General features: G+C 39.7%; 1 protein-coding gene across 5 annotated transcripts in view; it reads right to left on the minus strand.

The window, feature by feature from the left end:
• Window positions 1–249: 249 nt before the first annotated feature.
• Window positions 250–22158, minus strand: part of AFF2 (ALF transcription elongation factor 2) — a 334068-nt gene continuing 312159 nt past the window's right edge. For 3 of the 5 annotated variants that reach the window (XM_079319011.1, XM_079319010.1, XM_079319009.1), the window contains exons 19-22: window positions 19702–19749; window positions 19147–19196; window positions 13971–14185; window positions 250–9509 (exon numbers count right to left, since the gene is read on the minus strand). In XM_079319011.1, coding sequence (XP_079175137.1) covers window positions 9388–9509; window positions 13971–14185; window positions 19147–19196; window positions 19702–19749 — 435 coding nt within the window. In that variant the 3' untranslated portion in view covers window positions 250–9387. The remainder of the gene's footprint in view (window positions 9510–13970; window positions 14186–19146; window positions 19197–19701; window positions 19750–22158) is intronic. The other 2 variants (XM_079319012.1, XM_079319013.1) reach the window with 2 other exon arrangements.

Below are 22158 nucleotides of genomic sequence, written 5' to 3' on the forward strand. Positions count from 1 at the left end.
GCTGAGGCCTCTCAGGGATGGGGAGAGCACATTATTGATCCCGTTACCTCACTGCTGGTATCAGCACTACAGTATTTTCTAACATCAAGTCATTTTAAGTTGCCACAATGACACAAACACATTGATTAAAAATTAAAACCAATGACAGCTCTCCCACAAACAGTACTTACTGTACCATAGTTATTGTATCCTGGGAGGAGAATGACAAAATAGCAGAAGACAGAATAATTTATAGTGATAAAATGGGTTACATTTTCATAAAAATTTTATTTTACTTTTTTTTTTAAATAATTCAATGCACTGGCAGTATGATTAATCCCTCTATGAGAGACACGAATGTACCAGTTCAACCAATATTATTTGTACAGAGACATTGTGTTTAAAAACAACAAAAGTACATTTAAAATGTTTGTACATAAAGTATTACTGTTATTTCTTTCTTTTTTTTTTCTGAAGAAGGAACAAATGTAAACAAAATGCATAATTGTGCAACACGTTGGAAATACAAAGCAAAACAGGCAAGATACAATTTTATACATATAAAGCAAAAGAAATCAAATTTTTATAACTATACAACATTTCAGTAATTGCTTGACATTTTAACAGTTACCTTGGTCTGTACAAAACATTGTAACTTATACTTAAAACTTTACAAGAATATCATGCTTGTTCAAAACAAAGACACCTTGTGGAATTGCAATGATATGATACTTGCACACATGAGAAAAAAAAGAGGCTACTTCAATAGTAAATAAAAAATAAGAACATAAGAACATAAGGTAAAAGGCCATTTAGTAAACCATAATCTAATTCCAATAGCTAATTAAGTTGCACTGCAATGCAGAAATTAAATCTAACTTTTGCTGGAAGACCATAAGGTCATAATGTTGCTCTATTTCCAGGAACAAGAAGAAAGCATATATAAATTTTCCTGATATTTTGGTTAATTATACATGCACACGCACACACACACACAAAAGAAAAAAAAATAGTATTTGCCACAACAGCCAGAAATGGTGGGTGAAAAAACCCATAGACTAGACTACTCCCAACATGGTGGGGTTAAAACATCAGGACAGTTAGGAAGAGCAAACACCCACCAAGTGTGCCAGGATTTCTTTTCCTGAACCTTAGTTGTATTTTGCTTTTTTTCTTGTTTTTTTTTTTTTTTCTTGTTTTTTTTTTTGGTTCCCCATCCCCCCAAAAGACAGGAAGAAACTTTCATTGAGTTGAGCCATTTCAAAAATTCTGGGAGTACCACAGACAAGCCAAAACACAAACAGAAGGAAAGCTCAAAAACCAAAGCAAAACATCACCAGATCTTTGACTTGTTTTCATATTCTGTGATGGTATGTCCTAGACCTTTTGAATGTGGGTTTGAAAAAACCCCAGCATTTAAGATTCAGAAGATATGCAATCCAGAGATGGCAAAAATACAGACAGGAATAAATTATACAATATGTTATGGAAATACAAGGACTGTCAGTCTGGATAAAATGTACATGATTTTTAAATGTCCTCAAATGACACATATGGCTAAAATTAAACCCCTGATTGCAGCAACCTAACATGTTCAGTGCCTGCTCCTGCAATCTGTGTACTGAGCACCAATTCACACAGTTACTTCTGTGGACTTCAGTGGAGCAACCTGCCGACCAGGATGCTCAGGGGAAGAACAGAATTGGGCCAAGATAAATATTTGCCATGACTTCTAAATGTACAGAACCCATTTGGCTTAGAAAAACCACTTCAGCCTGCTGCAATGTCTTTGAACTAAAGTAACAGATTCCATCTCTAGACTGACAGCATTTGTGATATGTTTGAATTTATTCGCCATTTTTCTATGCAAGCTAATGCTGATGCCAGTAAATATTTAAACTGGGAGGTAATGAAATTGCAACATGCCTTTAGTTAAACCCAAAACATATATGTGCAAGCCTAGATGGCAGGCAGAAATTACCCTCCAATTTTTTTAGCAGAACTTATCTGATGCTGGATCTGAATAGTTCAATATATGCTCAGCCTCAGTGTGCATTTATAAAGCTGCATTAGGGCATACAGCACAATATGAAAAGGGAGAGGACTGGTTTTTCAGCTGGTGTAAATCAGCACTGATATCCACAGAGCTACTTAGAGGCACATCAGCTGCAGCTTTGGTCCACAGTCATCAGAAACATGCAGCCATCACTCAGTCTGTATGAAAAACTCAGCTTTGGAAGTGCAGAGTGAGGTGTAATCAACATCAGATCAAAAGATGCTCTGTTCATCTTGTTTCTGATAACGTGTCTCCAGACTGTGCTCTAAAGCAGTTTTATGATGTGCTTTACACTGCATAGTTTTGCAGGTATAGTATTTCCTCACATGCAAGGATTATGGTACATTAATCATTCCAATGGCATGATCAGTAAAAAGGCATGATGATAAAAGCTTTAAGAGTTTATCTGCATAGAGATACACTGGCAAAAATTAGTCTAGGGTTAGAGGGTTTGCTCCTTGGTGTGTGCATATTGGATTAACTCCACTGAAATCAGTACTCCTACACCAGTTTACATGAGCTGAGGAACTTGTACTCTACCTCTGCTATAAATAAAATATTTGTGTTGCTATCCACTATTCAGTTATTCAATAAATTCAAGGGTAAATGTCTCCTGCCAGTGGGTCAAAGCTTCTCTGTGTCCATCACATTGTTGCTTGTCACTGAAGTAAAAGGTGGTTTTCCTGAGCAAGGGCTGAGTCAACACATGGTCTGGTCGAAGAGCAAATCTGCTTGCAGTTCTTCCAGCTCTAGTCCAGAGACCTTGAACTACTTTCAGTGAAATGAGTGCCCAGCCAGAACAAAAATGGATGGAATTCCATTCAATTAATTGGGTTAATGCAACTTAAGTTCTGGCCTAATAAATGTAACTCTAGTAAGGCTATGAGATTTTTGTTAGCCAGCTTCTTCTTTGATAAACAGTACTCATCAAGCTCCATAAGACTTGCACTAATGCAACATAACAACAGAATTTGGTGGCATGAATTCTACAAGTTGAGCCAAGTTACTCTACATTTGCTTAGCTCAAATTTTGGTTCGTTGTAGTTACTGTTGTTCAATAAAACAATTCAATTCACCTCAGAATCCGACCTTCCTTTGAATTCTGAGAAGAAAACAACTGAGTGGAAATCAGGGCTATCTGTACTTGAAGAATAATTTAGTGGTATTATAACAGGGTGACACTCACACAGCTGTGAGTAAACTTACATCTAGCACAGAGAGTTTATGGAACTTGCAGATAGAGGAACTCAGTTAAAATAAAAGAAGAAAACAAGTCTCAATCAGCTGCATTGTCCACTCACATGGCTTTTTACATTGGCACCAGTGGGTCTTAGTTGGAGTCCTGCAAGCATGAGTGGTCCTGGACACCACAATTTAAATTTCAATTCTGTGTACAGTGGGTATTGACTGAATTCTATGCTGTCACTGTGTGCATGGCTTCTGTCAACTTGACTGGCATTTCCAGATGCAGTGTAAGTACAGCTGAGTGCTCAAATCCCATCTGCAGCTGCAGAGGACCAAGTCCTGAAAGAAATGCAGAGCCACAGCTCTGCTCCCCTAGGCAGTGGGGCTGGGGCCCTTCACTCCTCTTGGGGACAGCACTGGTCCCCCAGTACAGTGGACAGGGCTATGTGGGGATTCACACCACACAGTCCTTTAGCAGTCCAACATGGGTGCTGGAGCAGGCTGAGGGCTCAGGAGTTCTCTGTGTGGCTCCACAGCCTGTGGGAAGCAACATCAGGTCACACAATGCTGACTAAAGTGGCCACTGGGCCTTTGGGCTTGGTCCTTGCTTCTGTTGTGAAAATAAAGTTAAAATAATGTTTTGACTGGACGTTGATTTCAGGGTAGTGACAAGAATTACCTCTCTGTGACATGAGGTAGCACTCTGAGGTGCATTGAAGAATTGGACATGGTGGTGCTATATTCTGATTTCACAGGACACCATGGTATAGGTATTATTTTGTAGGACACAACAACAGTAGTAAGTCCCCTTTCCCAAGAAGCACACTCAGCTTAAATTCAAAATGTCAGACACAGCAGCTTGCTCCACTTTCTTTAAACTACTCTTGACATCTTTACCATTGCCTAATATGATTACAGTGCCAGTGAGCTGCCTGACATGTCACTACACACCCTGTGGTTCTGGGAACAGCTTTCATCACAGTATTTCTGCTGCAGTGCCTCCTGATGAGGCCAGGTTTGATTCTCATCTGACACCAGTTTTATGTAGTAACTCATCTGCACCTGAATTTGCTCTCATCTCTCTACAGAACCACATCCTCCCCTGAGGTGAACACAAGATCTGAACACAATTATCCTGACTTCACCACCACAAGAGGTTTAAACTGGTGTGAGATGATCAGAATCACTGATCTTGGAAGACAAAATGTCACTGAAACAAAATGGCTTAAGGAAAGCTACCAAGTTCATCAGAGAGGTCTGACAAGAGTACTGAGGAGAAGATGACTACTAAGTCAGGCAGGAAGGTGGCAGAGAGATTTCAGTAATGAAGGAGACTATAATAGCTTTTAGCCTATACATTTAGGCTAAATATCAAGTCATACAATCAAAACATGTCCCTAGACATATCTCATTGTACAACAGAGAATGTCTATATGCATTGGTGTGCTCTGGTTATATCATGGAAGTTTGAGAGAATTATTGGAAACTGAGGAATTGAGCTCTCCCAGCATTGACTTGTTTTATCTGTAGTTATAAAAGAGCATGTAAAGTAAAACTGGAAGGACAGTAGATTAGTTTCCCATCCTAATCTCCTTTGCCTCACTCCCAGTGCATTCAGGTGAGGTCAGGGAGATGCTGAGAGGGAAGGCCCTTTGCAAAGACCCACTAATTCACAGCCTGCCTACAGTTGGGACACTTCTACACTTGCTTCAGAATGACAACTTAATTTTCTTTGGTGACTTGTTAGATATTTTGTCTTTCTTAAAACTGCAAGACACTGGTCTATGGCAAATGAGTTAACCTGAAAAAACAGCACGTTGACACAGCACACTCAGTTCTTACACTGACTTTAGGGACCACAGGACTAAAATGACAGAGTTGTTGCACACCTTCATTGTCTGCAAGAGGCAGTAGATGCAAATAGGACCATGCACAAACTATAGACGAACACTTGAATAAATACCACCACAACAAGCAGTGGTAGGAATGTTTTCTCTTTACAGCTCCCGTATCTTTTCTCCTGTGCTATGGAGAAATGAGCAGGGACTCTGCTGCAAATCCACATGTAAGTCCACACAGATGTGTACACACACTCATGAGCTTGGTTCAGTGCTGCATGGAGTTTCTCTTGAACTTCAAGTAATGAAGTATGTTAATACTTAAGTCAGAATCCTTACCAGCCCCATTTTTGTTATCTGTTAATTTGCATCCACAAAACCAGTAATTTCATTTAGACAGCATTAAATGCTGATAAAAACCTCACTGCAAGTTTTTTCCAAAGTACCTAAAAAACATCAGTGAATCTAAACTGTCGTAATAGAAGAACATAATAAAATCTGTGAAATTAAAAAAAAACATGGAAATTAAATTCCAGATTCAATTGGCTTATTTTGTTTCTTTAGGAGGAATTAAGATCTCAAATACTATTTTTTGAAAATCCCCCACATAACTATCAACAGATCTGTCTCTAACTTTCAAAGGAGATAATTTATAAATTAGGTAATCTATTCACAGAGAGAATATTTAAATAATTGAACATCCAAAGAAAATATAAGAAAAAGTGAAATTTAGCTATGAGATGCAAGCTGTGAAAGTAGCCACCAACACTATCACAAAAAGGCTTTTCTGCTCTCAAGCACCCAACACACATTACTGCACTTGGAGCTGATACTCTGCCTGCACACTAAGACCTGCTGCAGCCCTTGAAGTGGAGGTTAAGTGCTATGTAAATGCCACTCTTGAGCATTTAGGACTTTGCTGCTCTTGGGTCTTGCACCCCAAATGCCTGAGTTAAGCCCTTTACAGGCCTGTTCCCTTCACTGCTGAACTCTCCATATTGCTCCAAACCTCCTCAGGCATGAGTCACAAATTACAATCTTGTCAGTTCTGGCAATGTTTTAAGAAACTTGGTGTCCTTAAATCCAGCTACATAAGTCAAGAGATTGCATCACTATTCCAGTTTATCATTATTAAAAACAAACGTGTCAGTTCCCGCCCTTGGCTTACCCTTGTGTCATGAAATCAGTCCCAAACCTCAGCATCCAGAAGGCAATACAAGAACCAAAGAGTTTATTTAAAAAAAAAACAAAACAAAATAAAACAAAACAAACCCTAAAACTAAACAAAACCAAACACCATACAAAAAAAAAAAAAACCAAACCAAATCACAACTTTAAGCCAATCTTGTAATTTTTGGTGCTTGGTTCATGAGTTTTAAACCTGAATTGGGCAGTTTTAAGTGTAGACATTTGAAATGCCCAAGCACAGTCATGCTGCTTTCCCATGAATTGAAACAAACAAACAAACAATCTCATTTGATTAGCTCTGCTAGAAGTAGTATTTTAAGGGGTAAAATGATTCCATGAAGATGACATGTTGGCAATTGAAATGAGATGAATATAGTGCCTGTAAAAGTGCAATAATCCTTAACAACTAATCCAAAAGAAGCATCATCCCCAGAGATAAGACAGTAATTTACTCTCCATATTTAATTTGTTTCTAAGCCGCTTTTGAAACAAGACTGCTAAATAGTAAGTTGGCTTGTGATCCTAGACTTGACAGCTGGACTTCTTATCATCATGCCATTGATTCAGCATATATTTCAACCTAAGTCACAGGATACAAAAATCAGCAGGTCTAATTCCTTAAGCTGTTTAAGCAAAAGATTGTGAACATGGGATAAATTTAGAGATAGGAGGCTTTTTACCACAAGCAATGGGGAAAAGATAATACATGGTGATCACTGAGTGACTGCAGCAAACTCTGAAGAGTCCTGTGTCTGAAGACTATTTCAAGACATCGCTATCCCTTGTAAATACAAGGAAGTCTTGGATTTCAATCGACATTAAAGGAGCAAGTGATGACAATGCATTGAATTAGACTGAATAGTTACTTGAAAAAAGAATGGAAAACTCTGGCTTATGACAAAACCAGCCCAACCTTACTTCAACTCAAGTATTCGACGTGTTAAAAAAATTATTTCAAATGGTTCATTTTCTTTTTCTTTAAAAAACCCCCGATCACCACCATTCATCTGCATTTCTGAATAGTTCTCACTGCTGTTTTATTAATTTTATTCATTAGCTACTGGGGCCAGAGTCAGCATGACCAATGTGCCAGATTCAGGTTTCAGCCACGTTACTGAAACCCTCAGAGAACAGGTAAGGGTGACTCAACCACTTCAGGAACAGGAATGTGCAGGTAATACAGGATGTGCATGTTCTGCAAATGTCCTTTGCAGAAAACCCTACACTGGATGATTTCTCTAATGATGCACATCGACTATGTTTAGACTTCCAGTCTTGTGGAACAGAATGTTAGGAATTACTGATTTTTGAGAAAAGGTAGTACTACAGGGAGCTAATATGCAACAGCTACAGAAATGTTTGTCTTAAATGTGCACTGGGCAGAGACCTTAAACTATTCTTATTGCAAATATTCAAGGCCCAATCTAAAAATCTTAACAGTCTGAATCTTTGAAATGCAAATTTGTCCTATTTATCTGGTCTCAATCCAGTCAGTAGAATCCAGTAACTCACCAGATTAAAAAATATACAGGTGTATAAAGCAGAAGGTAATTGCAATTAACTAATATCTGGATGGCATTTAATACACATATTGTATTATTTCAATGAGATGAGACAGAATAATATTTACATGGCTATGAGCATTTTCTGTTTATAAAAGTGGATTTTACAGTTCAGTAAGGTATGCAGGCATTATAGCAAGAATGAGATGAGACCATTTAAAGTTTTGCAAATTATTGATATAAATTCATTTTGTTTTGTTTCATGCACCAGCGCTCCTTGCAGTGGCACCAGAAGAGAAGTGCAGTTTATAACAGGGAAAAAAAACATAAGAGGAAAGAGCAAATGTGAAATGGTGCAATTTATTCACAATTGCTTTGAAATTCTATCTGAATTGTCTCATTATTATTCACGCATTAGAGGAATGGTCCAAAACATGACAGCATGGGTAAACAGATGCAGAGCTTGGAAAAAAGGTAATCTGACTGAAGTATTCATGGCCATTATTAAACAAATGTTATATTGCTTTTGCATAAATCTGATGATTTTATTTAATTTGACATTGTTTTCAAGATAGCAAGATAATACTGTTTGTTTCTAATGCTCTGAAATGAACAAAACAGGTGAAAATTGATGCCACATGGAATTACAATGTTTCAACAGTGGCTAGTTAGTTAAACTTCTAGATAATTAATGAAGAATCTGCATACACTTGCTAATGGAATTCTACATACAATATCAATGCTTAGAGTGCAGCAGTCCTGCTTTCAGTGAGTCACTATGCAAGGAGAGATTGTTCTATGAAATACTGGATAAGTATTTGTTTGAGACTGAACAGTAAAACAGAAACAAAATTCAGGAATTGTAGGTAAGACTAAGAAAACTAACATTTTGAAACCGCCTAAAAATTTCAATAAATTCTGCTGCCTACTGAAATTATTAAGTCAACAATAAACAGGAAGAATGGAATATCAAAACCTCATTGCATAGTGTGTCATCATTCTTTAATGAGGCATTCCTTCAACCTTTTACCTCTTAACACCTTTGGTGATCTTACATTATGTACCTGTAAGATATTCAACATTCTCTTTTAGAGATTAGACCTATAGGAAGTAAGAAATTTTAGGAATGTACTGAGTCAGGTAATGATGCCAGAATTAGCGTCAAAAAGCTTGGTTCAGGTTCAGAGGATGATTTTGAATGAATAGCTGTAACTTCTACCAATTTATTTCAGAAGGGACTTCTCATATATACCCTCAAATATTTAAGATGCTTTGTACTATTTCTCAGGAATCCATATCTTCTCAAAGTGCTTTTCTTGTTTTCACTTGAAGGCAGCATGGACTTAAAACAATACTGCAGGGAATGTACCGCTCCATAAAGCACATAAGGATGGCAGGATCCAGGAGACACAAGGCATAGAAAATTGTCAAAAAGGATTAGATGGTACAACACATACTGCTCTTGAGTCATAACTTTCATTTATGGTGACTTCTACTTCCAATAGATAGGGTATTAAAAAAGGCAATAAAAATGAAGTTACATGAATAAACTTCCAAAAATGAGTGGAGTTCCACCAGTGATCGTCTCTGCGCTGGTAGAGGTAGGAGGATGGGGATGTCATGAACAGGGCAGCAGTCACTACAACAAATGAGCCTCAATGCGGAGCCAGTGGAGTCCCTGGCGAATGTAACGAACCAGATTGGTCATACTGCTGTGTTGTGTTAAGGGTCCCATCACTGAGTCCAGGTCTAGAAAGAACTCTGCAATACACAAGAAACAGAAGCAATTGTTTCAGGCAATGGTACAGAAATAGAGATATGATTTACCATCATTTTCCACTCAGAAGCAGCACAGTGTAACAGTGAGTTCTAAAGATGGTTGTGCACATGAGCACATAGTCTGTAAGAAAGAATTTAAACAACAATATATTGAAACAAACCAAATTAGATTATCCATGCTGGAAGTCTACCACAGGATGGTATGAGCAGTTGCCAACAGTCTTCCTTCAACTCTGATGATCTGCACTGTCAGTTTTTTGAGATTAGGTTTGCTGACTGTATGATTTAAATAGCTGGCAGTGAAATCTTGCATTACTTTTCCATGCTGTACTCTTTCCCAGACACGAAGGGCTAGACTGGATCTTTCTGGACAAGAAGACTTTTCTTGCTCTTTTCCCCACCCTCTTATTTCTTTTACTGACATTGCAGCAGTTTTGGTCATCTGCTAATCCTACTGCAGCTGCAGGCCCAGAGGATGTGTGGGTTGGGAGTAGGGGAGGAAGAGGAGAGAGACAACACAGCAGGAAAACAACACCTTGGAGATGGGAATCTCTAATGGGGAAGAATCCCAACCCTGGGATTCCTAGTTGGGAAGGGTTAACAGGAAGTCACTGAACAGAAAGCCCCAGTTAGAAAGCGACACACCAGTTTACTTTATGTCATGTTAGATGCTCTCTGGGTGAAAGACTAATCCTGTTAGGGCCACCAGAACTTTCCTAATTGCTGTCAATGGAGAACTGAATTGTGTCTGGTATTCTCCCACAGTTCTTTATGCTGGGGCACAGGCATTCCCACATATACAACACTTATGCTATATTTAGGCAAGTGGGAACCCACTCTCAGTTAAAGCCCCTCAGAGCTCAGATAACAACCAACAATCACAGTAAGGAATGGCTGAGCTCTCACATTCTCACCCTGTCTGCAATCCAGTGCACTGAGCTAGCCAGCACTGCATTGGCTGCACTTCAGGAGAGCAGATGCCGGGTACAAAATCATTATCAGTACTTTCTTCAGCAAGTAAGTGTTGCTTTGAGGTCCTCTATCCAAGTATTGACAGCCTGACCCTGGTCAGCCTGAGAGCAGCAGCATCAGAGCACAAAGTGATTTGGCTGGAGGCAAGCATAATGAGAGCTCAGGGCTAGCACCAGTGCTGCTCAGATGCTGCAGCCAGCAGCTACTTTTAATCTTCCTTTCTCTATCATTCATTCCCCTCCTTCAGTGTAAAATCAATACATTTTGAAATGAAATAATGCAGTATCTTGCTTGCATTCTAGAGATCTCATTCTAGGCTCAAGTACACAATAATTGCTTTAAACACTGAGAAATCACCTTAAAGCCTAATTTCAGGTTAACATTTCTAGAAAAAGCTACAAGCACTGAAGCCACTTAATATATTTATGCATGAGAGAACAGGTCTTGCTCCCTACAGAGCTTATAGCTTTCTACTGCAGAGAAGAAATCCTGCTTTTTTCAGAAGCATTAAAAAATGATCTGATCTTGTAAAGTCAGCTGAGAGTTTGATGTTATAGATGGTGAACAACACCACTTTAGGTAATCCAACACAAATCATCCCACGGGCTTTGGGAAATCTGCAGTTTAGTTTGGCCCACTACAGACACAGATTTATGCCAAACTCCATCTACTCTCCCCACATTCTCAACTCTGTGGGCCAGGGGAAATTCCACCAGAGGTACATGGCAATATGTTCCTGCTTTCCTTTTCAAAACAGATCAGCTTGGTGGGTCACAGTTCTGCTGTTCTCCCTCTTGCTATGCATTTTTATTTTAATGGCACATCTTTTGTCAGGCTGACAAAGAAAGGCTTCTGTCTTGTTGCTCTGAGCCAGCTGGACATGAGTCAAGTTCAAACTGGGAGTGTGCAGGCAGACACAGAGGAGCACAAAACCTAAGCTGACAGCCGTGGACAAGGGGCGGCTGCACAGCTCCTGCAATGCAGAGGAAATTTCTTGTGACTGCATGGGCATGACCTAAGAAACATTTATGACAGCAATAAGACCTGGAGGTAATTGCTATTAGGCCACAGTTTTTATACCCATCTCAGGAGAGATCATGAAGGACATATTCCTATGCAAGACACACCCTGTGATTCAGAAGACAACAGAAACAATGAGAGCTGACCACAGAAACTCACAAAAGTAACTGAACCTGGTTGTTGTTTTTTCTTTAAAGGAACTAAAATTTTATCTTTTTGTGGTTTCTTTACAGGTTTGTGGGCTTATTCTGGTTTTGATATTATTTCTATTTCCATGGAAGGGGGGAAAAAATCTCATTTTTTTATAATGAACTGACTGCCCAAGCTCCTGGGAGAGAGACCAAATGATGATCTGGGACTCAGATCATCAGAGTCTGGGGTTTGCACTGTCCTGTTTGCTGTCACGGGGCAGTCATCAACCCCCAGACCACAGGCCAGTGCACCAGAGCTTGGGCAGTGCATCAGAGCTGAGACAGCTGGCAAAGATGGACTGGAGATCACTACAAAGAAAGGGGTGAGTCCTGTTCCAGCCAACAAAACAAAGGTGCTTTGAATTATTTGAGAAGTGCAGATGACATCTACTAAAACAATTACAAACAGTTTCCATGAAACACTGCAACATTTCTTACATCAAAGTGTCTTGAATACATCCTTTTTAAAAGAGAATCCCTCATGTGGTATGATGAAGACCTGTGGAGTACTACAACAGCCCTCATACTCTTTTTGCTACACCATGAATTTTTCAAATTGCAGTTTGTGTTTAAGCACAACTTTAACTCAAGTACTTAATTAGAAATGAGGTATCTTTCCAGAAAATATATAAAGGCAGACATGCTACAGCATGTAGGAAAGTCTGATCTCTCTCCGATGGTTTACAATACTTAAATGAAATTTGAAGTAACATGAACTTTGCATTCCCTGTAACAGTTCTGCAGATTGTGAAACAAGATATGAAAGAACAGGTCACAACCTTAAATGCCTTGCTCATGTGAGAAATGCTTATTCACGCATCCAGTTCCAGTAAAGTCAAAGGGGCTACCCATCTGAATAAAGAGTATTCCCCCTATATGACTTTGCAGAACTGGGTTTATTTGATTGTAAATCAAAATGAGAACAAAGAAGAGAGTAGGGAGGAAAATGCAGGAAGAGAGTCAGCAGGTTTTTTCTCATCCAGCTCTAGGAATGATAACAGCAATAGCTGGGTACATTTTCTGTCTGCTGGCTGAACGCCTGAGCTATTTTGATTTAATACCAAGTAGAACATTTAACAACTCCACAACACACAGGGCTAATTACAAGATTATCACCATCTCTTCCTCCTATCAGGGCATCCTTCTGCATTCCCACTGTAACATTCTGCATTACATTTGACAGGGAATTGCTTTCACATTTTGTGAAAATGGATGCAGCTATGGAAAAAATCCAAAATGATTGCACTGCCACTAAATTAATCAATGTGAACAAAGACAAGAAGCAGTGGGGAGGACTGGACAGAACTTCTATTATTGTTCCTCATCCAGGGATGGATCATTATGACCTACCATTCAGACATAAAACTCTATAAATATCAAGCTCAGTTTCTCTAAATCAGTGGAAATTTGCCACTGACATTTATAGGAGTAAGATCAAACTGCATACAGCAAGCACATTTGTCAGGACAAGTCGGCCATCTGAAATCTCACTATAATTTAAGAGAATGAGCCAACTCATGATGAGACTATTTCCTAGTTAGGCTCTGCACCTCTAGTGTCAAAGGAAGCCTTCTCAGTGATTTGTGTAAGCCCAAAGCTGGAATCTGAATAATTACACTGTCACGGGGAAGTTCACAGGTGGCCAACAGGCCAAATTTATCCCTCAGTTAAATCTCAGCCACTTCACTATACTTGATATAACCCAGTCACAAACTACTTGCCAAAACTCCTTTGAAATGACTGTGGTAAAGACTTACATTTTGTTATTAGGAATATAAAAATAGATTTGCAATCCAATCATAGGAGAGTCAAGGTCATGGCTTTCAGCGGACATCTCCTAATTGGACTCCCCACATAAACATAACATCTAATGTTTGCTTATTATCCCAGCCAGCATCTTAATAGTCTTAAACCCGTTGACAGAGCAGTCTGAAAATAACCTCAGTGCTCTAGAAGAGGCTGAAACTGTGAACGAATTTGCAGACTTAAAAGCTCTCATCACTTGGGGCTTGAGTTCGCTAAATTATTTGCCAGCTGCTCTGATAACCTCATGTTCAGCATGTGTTACACATCTCCCTCTGTGCCTGACAAGAGAAGATATGCATTGGCTGCAGCGACCAGCAAGCAGATTTGGTCTGTTTGCTCAAGCTGTCACAGTTGTGATCTTAGACGCGGTGGTTCTGGGTCCAAATCCAGAGAATACAGGGAAAGCTGAAGCTGGGGAGCCAAAGGGGACACAGAAAAGCAGAGAGGGTGGCACCTTTGTTCTCCTTGGTCAGCTTGTCAGCCATGTCCCAGTGCTCGTAGCTGCGCAGGACATTGTTGGTGATGTTGACGTGGCTGGCAGCCATGTGGTGGATGCGCTGGGGGATGGTGATGGTCCCCACCGAGGATGAGCTGGCGGTGCCCGTGCTGCTTCCAGCAGAGCTGATGGGGGATGGGCTCAGGGACATGGGCGAGGGGGTTTCTGTGCTCCTGCAAGAGGGAGAGAGAGAGTGAGACCCCCTCACACCCCCCCCTTCACTGCCATCCTAAATGCATTTGAAAAGTTAACTCTGCATCCCAGTCAAGGAAGAGTCCTGACTTTATGAGAAAGGACAGCTTATAAACTGGGAATGACTGAAAATAAAAAAGGATTTAATTTTCCATTTTAAATGAAGCTGTTATTTAAAAAAGAAAAAAAGTATCATAAAAATAGAGCAATCTTTCAGAGAAAGAAGTATCTCACAGCTGTAATGATTTTTCTACCTGCTGCCAGAAGCTGCAATGGCAGTTAGAAAGCACTCAATGTGCAATATTGGCCTATTATCAAAGTATTTTCTGGAAACTACAATGACAGTTGGCTCCAAAAACAATCACCACAATAAGTAAAGAGCAAGTCTTAAAAGCACCCTGCAGAGCAGTATTAGGACCTGAGGATACTGTAGGATTATGAATATCTCCATAGGATTCTTTAAGGCTATGGAGATTTCTTCTAATTGCCTACAGTTCATTCACACAGTTCTGCACAACACAGTGTTTTAAGTTACCTACACTGTAAGGCACTAATGTTCTAATATAGATTTTCCTTTAATTCTAACACCATCAATTAGGAATCACCTGCTGGCTGCAGGCAGTGCAGTGGTCAGCACAGCACACTCTTGTTTAGAGCCGTGTAGTGCTGAATGCTCACAGAACAGCTATTTTCTTTGAAAATTTATAGGATCACAGAGTTGTTCAGGTTGGAAAATACCTTTAAGATCATTGAGTTGAGCAGTTAATCCAGAACTATCAAGTCCTCAATAGCCCATGTCCCCATATGCCATGTCTACACTAAGAAACTTTAAAATTCTTCCAGCGAAGGCAATTCAACCAAGTCCCTGGGCAGCCTATTCCAGTGTTTGATGACCCTTTTGGTGAAGAAATTATTCCTTATCTCAATCTAAACCTCCCCTGGTACAACTTTAGGCTATTTACTCTTGTCCCATCACTTGTTACTTGGGAGAAGTAAAAAAAGCCACCCTTCAGCAGATCCACAGTCTGGCCCAACTTGGTGTCATCCACAAACCGACTGAGGGTGCCCTCAATCCCCTTCAAGATCAGAGGGGCTCCTGATCATCAGTGAAGTTATGAAACAGTAACAAGCCACTGGTGACCAGCCCCAGCTGGATGTAATTTCCTTCACCCATTTGGAAGCATTTGCCTAAACAAAAGCCTTCTATTTAATGCAGAATACACTTGAGATGCAGGACCAAGACACTCCTGGCACTCTCTGCATGAAGCAGTGAGACCAAAACTCTCCAGACAGGGATGTTGCAACACCTCCCTGGTCATGCAGCTGCAGATGCCTCATACTATGCAAAAGCATCAAGCTCAGTCACTGAGTCTGACCCAAAGACCAGGACAGAAGGGCTTGGCCTCTTGGCTTTAAAGGCCACTGACAACAGCCCTGCAGAAGCACAGATCTGCTGACACCTCGCCGGTGCTGCAGGACAGACTCGATGACAACAGCTTTTGCTGCAGATCTTCCAGCAGTGCTCTGCTATTACCTGAGCTCAACAACTGGCTCCTGTGATACATACTTTTTCCAGAGCTGGAGATCACACTGATTTGGCAGCTTGTAGCTTTTTACCCAGTTTATGGCTTAGAGTTTAAATATGTTCTAATGCACGAACACTATTTTTAAGTCTCAAAATATCCTGGTTACCTGACTTGCCATAGTGTCTTTATTGCACAGAAGAGCTGAACTATACTAAATTAGGTGTAGGAGCAGTTAAACATGACAAGTATCTGAAGAGACCAAGAGTATTTTGTTAGAGCCACTTCCAACCAGCTGACGCATTTCTGCCAAATAAAGCACATTGTTCATTGGATTTACTCTGTTGTACACAGCCATTATTACTGTGGTGAGTCTACTAAATCTTTGTATTTTGTGCCTTCCATTGCTAGAGGTGGGAAACATTTCTGTAATGAAACCAGGGAAAATTTGTTTCATTGCCAGGATGGAACTTGGGCCAACTTTATAGAGATTCACACCCCTCTCAAATGAGTAGGCAAAAATTCCAGTAAGCCAAGCTGTGATTTTTTACATATCTGAGACCCTGATTAGACTACACTCTATGGCAATGGACAAGCTTTGCTTTGAAAAAAACCCACATTTGAGATCACCCCATTGTCCCTACATCCTGCACCAGGCTGCTGCTCCATATCCAGTGATGCCACATGCCTGATGGTGTTTGGTCTTTTTTTCTGTAGAGTGTGAATTCTTTTCCTGTCTGTCTCAGGCTTCAATATAGAATGTGGCCAGAAATGCATATTCTATCACCACCTGTTGAAGCTGGGTGGGGCAGTGACCCTTATCTCCGTGGCACATACTATCTGCTAATGGGCCATCTTTAAACCAGCTAGGGAAATCATCTTTGTCTTTCCACAGCCCATCCTCCCTCCAGGAACATATCATCTGCTGCTGGGCCATTCAGTCCCACTGTATGACTGATAAAATTATATCATCCCATTGGGAGATGCTCCAGCCAGGGGAAGAGCCAAGACTTTCCTACCTAAATAAAAACTGAGATTTTGGACAGCAAGATACCTTCCTTCCACTGGATTCCAGAGGAACACTGGACCTTTTCCACATCATCCCTGGACCTTCAGAGGAAACTGCACCTTCTCCAGGAGCACTGCTCCAGCTGAACCACATCTGCCACTGCAGGAGGATGCAGCCACCATGGAATGGGACTGCTGCCACCACCCTGACTGACTGATGGGTGTCAGCTTGGATTCTGACTCTGGCAGGGTTGGGATTGTTCTTTGTAATACTGCACTTCTATCTTAATTTTCCCAGTAAAGAACTGCTATTCCTAATTCCCGTATCTTTGCCTGAGAGCCCCTTAATTTCAAAATTGTAATAATAATTTGGAGGAAGAGGGTTCACATCCTCCATTTCAGAGAGAAGCTTCTGCATTTATTGGCCGACACCTGCCCTTCAAACTAGATGTCTGACACAAATTTGCAAGGAATTAAGAGAAAACAGTAGAGCAAGTAGTCCTGAGGAAGGCAGTGCACAAGCTGCCAATGGCAGCACCAGGCCTGTGACAAACCTTGGAGCCACTGGGAGCCACCTGAGATAGATGGCACCTCTGAGGCAGCTGGAGAGCCATTTTTTTCTAAGACCCCACACAGAGGGGACACAAGACCTGAGTCTGGACTGTGGTCTTTGTGTGTTGGGTCACAAGTGGCACAATAATGCTGTTATAACAAGGCCTTGGCACTCAGTTACTCTCACATGTCAAGTGCTTCCTGCTCTGAATAAAAGAGAGAGATGTGCACTCTCAGAGCTTTCCTGCCTTATCTCCAAAGTTAGTGGGAAGAGACTGATCAGCTGAGTGTTATGTTAGAAGTGATGCTGACCTGAAGGCTGGGTTCCTGCTGTATACTTTGTGGCCAGACAAGAATTTTCTCCTCCAGTCAAAACCCACTTATTCTCAATCCTGGACACTTAACAGCTCGTTTAAATAGTGAGGGAAGTGTCATCACCTGCAGAACACACACTTCATAGGGGACTATAATAGGACAGGAATAAAAGGATAACTTCTGCTCCATTAAGTGTTTATGTACAAGCCTCTTCTTAAGAAGCAAAAGAGATATTATACTCCATGGTCTAATTCATCACTAAAAGTTTATGTTAACATTTAAGTATTTTTATTACAATACAATGTTTCACTGACACTTAAATGTCTGGAAAAACTGGCACATAATAAATAATTTAATTTAGTAGTTGCTTTTCCAGTGTGAAAATATCTTTTCAGATTTTATTTAAACTGATTTCTTATTTCATCACTTTAGTTTGTGTTACAATCTATACTCTATTAGCTCTATACATACGTATTCAAAATAACTTTGAGTATTTGGGGTATGCATATATACACATACCTATACCCCAAAATACTTTGAATTATCTAAGGCAATACTTCAAGCAAAATGTTGGAATTTTCAATTTTGCACTGATTGAGAACAAAGTGTGTTTGAAAGCTTCAATTCTCTGTGTGCTAGACTTCAACCCCTCCTTCTTTGTTTTCTTGGTTTGTCTAAGAGTAATTTCTTCTTCTGAACCACCAGAAAGTGACCATTAACAATAATAATTTTCACCTAGAATTTAGCCTACTCAAATAAAGACGGGAAGAAAAGTGAAGTCCTTCAACTTTGTTTTACTTGTATCTGGATGTGTGACCAGGACAAAGAAGCAGGAGAAATGCATGTCAGCTAGCAACAGCCATTGGAAGATAAAGGCAAGGATGCAGCAGCAATGCACCTCCACTGAACAGAGTATCATAACTGCATTACCCTGGCTTCATATCTGAGGTGAAGGTGTTTTAACGTTAATATGAAGCCACTGATAATTGGCTGACTAAGTGCCTTTGCATTTTCACCACTATTATACCTTCAGTTTTATTAAACAGCACTTACCATACATCAATGAAATATTCATTGGTCTTTCATTGCTGAATGAATCATTGAAAAATCATTGCAATGAAGGCTTTACTTTGACTTCCTAAAGTGACATGGTACTTGCCAGCTAATTAACTGATATTTTTATGGCCTTTATCTGGCTTGAGAGGTAAACTGTCAAAGAATCCAGCACAGACTCATCGTGTCTGATTTTAGACTTAAGGGGGCTTTGTACAAAGGTGTGATTCAGCTCTTTCTTCCTATCCACACTGGATGGCTCACAGGGGAATCTGACTTAGTCCAGTGGGAGCCCCTCACCCCCACGAGCCCCAGGCAGCTGTATGATCAATTCTGTAGCCCAGAAAAACAGTTTCTACATGATACATGTTAGAAATATACCTGCAGCTCCCAAAACACTGATCCCATGATTTGCCCTTTGTCTTTAGAGGTGCAAAACCACCTCCCCTCCTTTTGTTCCCAGGCAGAAATACTCAGCAGAAAATACTCACTTTCCATTGCTGCCCCAAGGTGAGGGGGCCTGTGAGGCTTTAGAAGAGTTCTGTAAGTACAAAACCAAAATGTAAATACAGGTGATGCAAGTACATGAATACTGATGACACAAGGCTCAACATTCCCCCTTTTCATTGCAAGAGCTACAGTGCATAGAGCAGAAAAGCTCTGCACATCAGTCCCATAATTAAGTGGCTGGTGGATGATTGGTAGGTTCCAACAAGTAGCTTTCAAATAATTTGATGGAAGAGGGAATAAATTCCAGTAAAAGCAGATATAGGTCACAAAGAAGTGGTTTAATTACCACTGAAACTTATTCTACAAAATAAGTTCTTCAGAGTGCAAATGGCTGCTTATCTTTAGAGGGACCTTCAATATTTTTATAAGAAACAAAAAGAATTTGGCTTGATGTTTTATTGAAATTGATTCCTCCCAAGTTGCTTAGGGAAGGTGGCTTGGGATTCAGACAGGAGTATACATAAAATTTTTAGTAAGGATCTGCTTGAATACCTTTGTTTTTATATATTTTAGTTGCACAAATTGACTTTCCTTACCTGCTTACTCATTCTGCCTTTCACGTCTGTGTAGCACCTTGTAAAACCCTGTACAAAAAGATTGCCGAGCAACAATAAAGCCCAGGTTTTTCCAGTCTTGCTCAGACTGAGTGGTATCTTAGTTCCCATACAAAGTGGCAGTATCAGGGCTGAGGCTGTGTGTGCCCTCTGAAAACAATCATTCAGCTCCCTTGCTGAGAAGTCAGCATGCACAGTGAAAATTCAATCAAGTTTTACAAGTTCTCTGCAAAGTATTACCAACATTATTACAACACTCATCTGGTTACTGTAATTGCTATTTTGCATGGGAGGCACAGAGATTCAGTGAAGCACAGATAGTACCCATGACTTCTAAACCACAGCTCTTAGACCAACATTTCTGAGCAAAGCAGAAAACATTGTCCAAACTATGGCCTGGTATGGGCATTTCTGCACAGCAGCTACTGCTTGTCACAGAGGATGTGTGCATGACTTGGGGTGTTTCACAGCACAGAGCATATGGAGCATATGTGGGAAAAAGGGAGATCCTAAATTGCCCTGGAAAGTCTTCAGAAACGGAGAAGAAGCTTTTATTGTTAATTTCTTCTGTCTCGGGATTGCTCCCAACAGTACCTAGAGATGAATAATGCCTCTGTCAAGATTAAGACTAGATCTCAATTGTCTAGAAGCAGTTATCTGATAATGAAAATATTTAGCAAAAATATTTCAATGACTACTGACAACATATTTTCAAAAGCCGAAAATCTTCCTCAAACTTTCAGAGGAAATACATCACAGCATGTCACTTCTTCCAATCATAAAAGGTTTGATTTCAATTTTAAAAAATGATTACTTTAGTGGTATTTTACTCCAAGTTGCCTCTAAATTTCAAAATTTATTTCATGATTAAATGGCTATTTTCTGTTTTGAAATGTCAAGGGTATCATTTTGAAGATTTTAATTGGAAATTAATAAGAACCAGTTCTGTCCACAGATGGTTTCAATTCAGACCAAGTGGCATTTTGAGGAAAATATAAAGAATAATTTAGCTGAAAAATTCCTCCCCAGCTCTGCTGCCAACAGTGGGCTGCCTTTTGCAGTTAAAATTGCGTAAAAGTTTGAGTAACAACTCTATTCCAACAGTTAATCTGTTTCATTTGTATTACAGATCCTTGCTAGTGAACACAGAGAACATGGAGCAGCAATACAAAACTAACACATAGCTAATAGCTCCCATTCTTTTCTCTTCTCCTCCTGTGCCTTTATTACAGAAATAACCTGAACATATAATCTGTATACTCTCAAACACTGCTTCCAGCAAATGAGTTACAGTGCACATAGCATGCACACAAACTAACTGAAACACTTAGCTTCAACTGGATGCCTATGCCTAGCATTCCTGATTCATCTATTTTATTGCATTTTTACTTTTTTCCTCTTATTTTAATTTACATTAAAAGACATTTTCTTATGCTGGGAGTAGTAAATATGTTCTTCATTTTGCCTACTTGCTCAGCTATAGAAAATAAAGTGGCTTTAAGGCAAGAGAATCTCCCCTACTCCTACCTTTTTCTTTTAAAAAAAAATCATTACTTTCTGCAGAATAGGTTTATTTGTCTAAAAATCCTTTTTTTAAGATTCAATATACATTCATCCTGGATAAAATCTGAAGTGGCTAGAATACATTTCATGAAAATGCTGAGGTTACGAATGTGTGTAGTCCAAATTTAATTTGTTGTGCAAATCCCTGGCTGAACACTCCATGAACACAACAGAGGCACTCCTAATGGTACAAGAGAGCCTCCATTTAAGCACAAGATTAGGACTAACACTTCTGAAGTTGCACAGAGACACATACAGAGGACACATGTTTAGTCAGGACTATGGCTGCTACCATGAAAGTACTGGAGTTCTACAGCAGAAGGATCACTTTATCACCATTTACATGAAAACATGAAAACTGCAGTGTTAGAGGTTTTTACTGGTTTGCAGTACCAATATGTCAAAGCCTGGAAAAAATTCACTGAGTCTGAAAACACCAAGAAAAAAAGACTGATGGGCTGATGAGCCAGTATGATTTAAAAATTATAGAATAATATATAGCAATAAAGTAAAAAAAAAAAAAAAGTATGCTTCAAACAGCATTAAGCAGTGAAATATAAATATCAAAACCTCAGAGCTGAAGAAAGATTCTATTTATCACTTAATCTAGGAACAGTGAGGATTTGTCATTCTTACACTGGGTAAACAGCATTTGACAAGGTAAAACAAAACATCCCCAAGTCATGACCCATCAGATCTCCACTCAATTTAAGGTAAAGGAAACCTTCAGGATGTAGATAAGGTAATTTGAAGTTCCACAGGAATAAAAGTAGAAATCTCTGAAACTGCAATAAGCTTCAGGAAATCTCACTGAATCTAAAATCTAAATGTAACCAACTACAGCCTAAATAATTGCTTTACTGTGGTTCATTGGGG

The sequence above is a fragment of the Erithacus rubecula genome (genome assembly GCF_903797595.1).
Source record: "Erithacus rubecula genome assembly, chromosome: 15".
Taxonomy (NCBI): Eukaryota; Metazoa; Chordata; class Aves; order Passeriformes; family Muscicapidae; genus Erithacus; species Erithacus rubecula.